The following is a 5,158-nucleotide window of genomic DNA, read 5'->3' as shown; positions in this document are numbered from 1 at the left end:
TATATATATATGCCCATAAGTACACTTGTATGTATACATATATGTAATGCCCCAAAGTACATATTGTACACGGTGATCTGATTGATTTACTTGTATACGCAGTAGTTATTCAATATCGTATATAACATATTGGTACATAACCTTGCCTGTATTCCCAGTTACAACTTTGTTGTGCCTCGTTTTATTTCTACAAATCAAACCAGCATCCAGTTTGATATGCCTTGTTGTGTTAAATGCATCCTAAATTTCCATACGCTATTACACCTCATTCACTCACGATGTCATCTATGCTTTCATATTCAGGATTATCCGCTATTGACCACTTTCTTCGAGGCTGAGATTGTGGGAAGAAAATACTCATTTTTGACCAACAAATGGGAGGCAGACGAAGCAGTGGATCGTCAACACTGGGGAAAATTCTCGTCGTGTGAGAAGTTTGCAGATAAACTTACTGACAAGGGCTTTCGTTATGACTGTGCGCGCGAGGACAACATATACATGCGTTGGAAGGTATTTGCAACTCGTTTTGGCACGTTTTGACACACATACGATCGTTCCACAGTGACGGTGTTAGGTTTCTGTTTGTTTGTATTCTCTACCGGTCTATATGTCGGCGACCATTGCTCAACTATATTCACAGGATTCCATGCGATATAGTTATATGCATGAATTGGCTCATGGATTCTGTCATTTTATCATATGGCATGCGTGAGCTTCAAAGAACAATAATCCAGGCGCACGTTGTGGCATAGAGTTGCAACAAAGTCGTTGCTTGTGCTGTCATGTACCACATCATCTTTATACTCTGCCGCACTGCAATGAACAATCACTCCCGCATCCAACTTTGAGTGTGATTCGCATGGTTATCACTCGGATACCACGAAGTTTTATATACGATATGAGATAGTATGTTTCTGTTGGCACTCAACTCTGTCAATTGGAAATAGTAGATGGCACATAAGCTGTCTCGGGGTGCTTGCGCCACTATAGAAAAGTCTATTGCGTTGATACTACCTTATGCTTATGCTTAGCTATAGTTCTTTCCCAATTATTGTGCCCAGAGCAACTGCGTGATATGAAGTACTCTGCGCGTTCTCTTCTTCACCACTCAGCCTGAAACGCTAAACGTTTGCGCCCTACCTTTCAAACGTGTCGCTGTTTCAGGTTTTTTTGTTGCTGGTCTTTATTTGCGGTGTCATCGTGTGTATCAAAGGTGCGTTCTTTATAGTCCCAATAGGTAGCGTCAACCTGTATACACCCCTTTCGTACTATGGGTCGACTCTAAAATGCCATTACGAACCATCTATTGCTATTCATATTAAATGACGATTACGTGGCTAGATGACTGCTGCTTACGGGACATTGTAGGTACCTTCATGCAGTGACATGATACCTTACTTATGCGGTATATTATGTTGTCTTGTACTTCTGTGATATATCATCCAGGAGCATTTCTTAGTGCCCGACCACAAAGTGCGATCCATAGCGGGGGCCAGTTTTGCGGGGTTCTACTATATCTGCTACCAACGATCAACGGACACCATTGAAGGCTTTTACTACCACAAGAAATCGGACTGGTAAGTGTACCTGGTTCACAAACGTGTCCACTTTGATTTGGCAAAATGCGTTAGGGTTTATGAGTTTGTCTATCATCGCTGCTACATTTTGATTTACACCTTTTTATACTCAAACGCTGAAAAGGAAGTGTATTGTGTTTTAAAAATGCCTTCTTTTTCAACAGAAGCATAAATGTAGGTATCCAGATCACTAAATGTTGAATCTAGTATTTTGTACCAGCGTATTCAATTATGTTTATATCTCTTGTGTTGATATTTCTAGTTCTTGCGTTCTCGTGCTCACAAATTCGCACAAACCTGAGAATCCGGTGTTAGTCAAACGTACTCTCTCGCACGTTCCTGCTGTACTCGGGACTACTGGGCTAGCCATTGAAACAATGCAAACGAGTTTGCTTTGGTGTGTTGCGCGTCTCACTATACATGAGCTCATATGTTAAACATGAAATCAGCGAAGGTATGCTGGTATATGCAAAACGTTAGATCTTCCTAGCCGCCAAAAGTACATTCATATCCAAGCAGAGTATCTCTGCGTATACGTTTTCGTTCTACTGTACATTATCGTTCTGCATGGCGATAAATTGATGCAGAGCTTATTGATGGTCGAAGGCCAACAGCGCAGTGTCCGCTGTCGTCGTCTGCATCTATTCATAGTTTCATGCTGTGCTTTTAACGCCAAGTACACATATTGTGATGTTACACGCCGGCCTGTTCTGCACCGCTAAACCCTAAAAACATTGACATCGAACTAACTGTCCTGTTCACCTCGCCAAATGGACTGGCCCACGTAAAGTCGTAAACCTTCGGGGTTGTCTTGTATGGTCAAGTGTGCTTGTCCGCTGCACGTGTCTAATTCCTGTTTTATACTTTGCATGGGCAGGTTTCAATCACTCACATTAAAGCGCGTTCCGGACCGGTCCTTCCCCTGTTTTGAGTTCAGGTGAATTTTTATGGGACCGCCGCTGTGCTGGTGCTAAGGTCAACGGGATCTCTTACCACACCTCGTAGTTCATTTTTATTTAACATTAAAGTAGTGCCTTATCAACACTTTACTGGTAGTGTCTGTCTTGAGAAATTCACTCAAGGTGATATCATTTGTATTGCAAGTATAAGAGATGCTCAAGCATACGTCAACATTTGCGTGCTTGCAATCAGTATATACACATATCCAAAAAATATTTCTTATATACCGGTTTTGTAAATTACTGCTGGAATTTCTGATTTCTTGATTCGTGCATACGAACAGGGTTGGCCTGTATTGTTTTGCCTACTTATTAATTTATATAAGTGCGATTTGGCGGTAGCTTTCCATGCATACGTATCTCGTTCTTTGTATAGATGAAAACTTGTGCGTCTTCGCCCGGAGGACCCACCTTTTTACAAATGTGTATCGCAGATGGGCTCAATGAACTTGCAGCGTTAATTAACACATCCTATATGGTTGTGGTTCTATGATGTATCTCGATTGGGGCTGTTGTGTGGGTGCCTATGGTTTTACTGCTACCTAAAGCGATAGTCTGACACAGTTTGCTCATGTCGCTATATGATTAAAGTTCTTTGTATCTGTGCAATTCTGCATATTCATTTTTGGTGAATACCTAAAGATACACATAGAAAGAATCCACATTGTGCAGTTGACCTATACACACATATTTGTGTATTTATGTAGGTACACAATTTGATATGCTTGAACTACTTATTCCCAATCATGTAATAGCATGCATTGATACATTCACACTTTCTCTTACAGCGTATCGATAAATACGGGCACACAAAATTTATAAAGAAGTGGCGATATATACCACAATTGAAAAATCCGTAAGCCGAGCCATAGTATTTAATTACCATTTCAAAGGGTAGGCGATCACAGATCACTGTCTATATTGTATTAAAAGCATATATATTTGTATTTGCTTTTGTTGTGCTGTTGTAAGTCCTATTGTTAATCGTTTATTAAGTAGCTATATTTCCAATCAATGAGTGTACATTAAGTGGTAGGTTCAAAATATCATACCAGGTAGAGTAACAACTTGTATTGCACTATAGCGAGGAGAAGCTTACTGAGAGTGTACTTCACATAGTACATGGTTAATTCTATGTTGAGCGTATGTGGTATCACGCTGTGTGTGAATATAAGTGGGGAACATCTGAGCTTTGGTCATTTATGAACGATATCGACACAGAACCTCGAGACCGTTAAAATAACAATATATATCCCGATGGTCCGATAAATTAATTTGTGCGCTAGTATTTCTGCGAACCCCTTCAAATGACCGATAGATTCGGATGGCAGCGATAATATACACACCGGCAAATCCACGTAGGGCTGCATGTAGAAATACTCGTTGTGCTTACTATGTAAATTGAGCTTCATACCGTATTCTCAATGGAGATAACAAAAATCACCTGTGACATTGCACTACACGACCATGCGAGAGGTCGAAAACAACCATGAGCGTTGGATATTGGGCCCACATATCAGGAAGCACGCAGCAGAACAGTACTTCTGAATAAAAAGTAATGTCAGTTAAACATTTGATACTGAGGCTATTTAACATTAAGCATGCGGCGGGTCAGTACTTCTGCATAAAAGGTAACGTCAGTTAAACATTTGAAACTGAACCTATTTGTCAGGGAGTATGCTGCGGGACAGTACTTCTGAATAAGAGGTAACGTCAGTTAAACATTTGATACTGAGCCTATTTGTCAGGGAGTATGCGGCGGGACAGTACTTCTGAATAAGAGGTAACGTCAGTTAAACATTTGATACTGAGCCTATTTGTCAGTAAGCATGCGGCGGGTCAGTACTTCTGCATAAAAGGTAACGTCAGTTAAACATTTGATACTGAGCCTATTTGTCAGGGAGTATGCGGCGGGACAGTACTTCTGAATAAGAGGTAGCGTCAGTTAAACATTTGATACTGAGCCTATTTGTCAGGGAGTATGCTGCGGGACAGTACTTCTGAATAAGAGGTAGCGTCAGTTAAACATTTGATACTGAGCCTATTTGTCAGTAAGCATGCTGCGGGACATCACTTATATATAACAGGTAACGTCATTTAAACGTTTAATATTGGACTAGTAGGAGACATTCGGGGGGACAGTACGTACATATAAATAGAAGGTCATGTCGATTAATTCTCGGGCTTATTTATTATTTATTAGGAAGGATTCAGATTTCAGAGCAACAGTTCTTATAAATATAAGGTATTTTCAAATCGGTTGATGTTGGTCCTGCCTATCACGAAGCATTTAGCTGGACAATACTTGCTATCTCATATTGCATTATGAGGACAAATTCAATACTATACGTCCGAAAATTTATTGAGTGGGCACGTTGGTGCTTTCTGGTCCAATGAAAACGATCTGAAAATGATTAAACGTATACACCGATTAGCCATTTTGGGCCTTTGAGGATAAAATTCCATGCGTCACTGTGAGCTTGTGAAACATGTCATATTTATGTACGTATTTTAAAATAGACCTTTGTATCGATTGCTGCGACGAGAAGCTTAAGTGTCAGACAAGCAAGCATGTTAGGTAGGGCTCGACCGATGGTGTTGGCTGCCTACATTGGGAGAATC

General features: G+C 40.5%; 1 protein-coding gene across 1 annotated transcript; it reads left to right on the top strand.

Annotated features, from left to right (window-relative positions):
• Positions 1–9: 9 nt before the first annotated feature.
• On the top strand, positions 10–1,581 carry SARC_00537 (hypothetical protein; the record flags this gene model as incomplete). The annotated part of the gene is made up of 3 exons (XM_014305774.1): positions 10–27; positions 304–510; positions 1,447–1,581. 3 exons carry the CDS (start codon positions 10–12, stop codon positions 1,579–1,581), a joined length of 360 nt encoding a protein of 119 aa, XP_014161249.1.
• Between the last annotated feature and the right edge of the window lie 3,577 nt (positions 1,582–5,158).

Source organism: Sphaeroforma arctica (genome assembly GCF_001186125.1).
Source record: "Sphaeroforma arctica JP610 unplaced genomic scaffold supercont1.17, whole genome shotgun sequence".
Classification (NCBI taxonomy): Eukaryota; class Ichthyosporea; order Ichthyophonida; genus Sphaeroforma; species Sphaeroforma arctica.
This window is presented reverse-complemented; position numbering and strand designations above follow the sequence as displayed.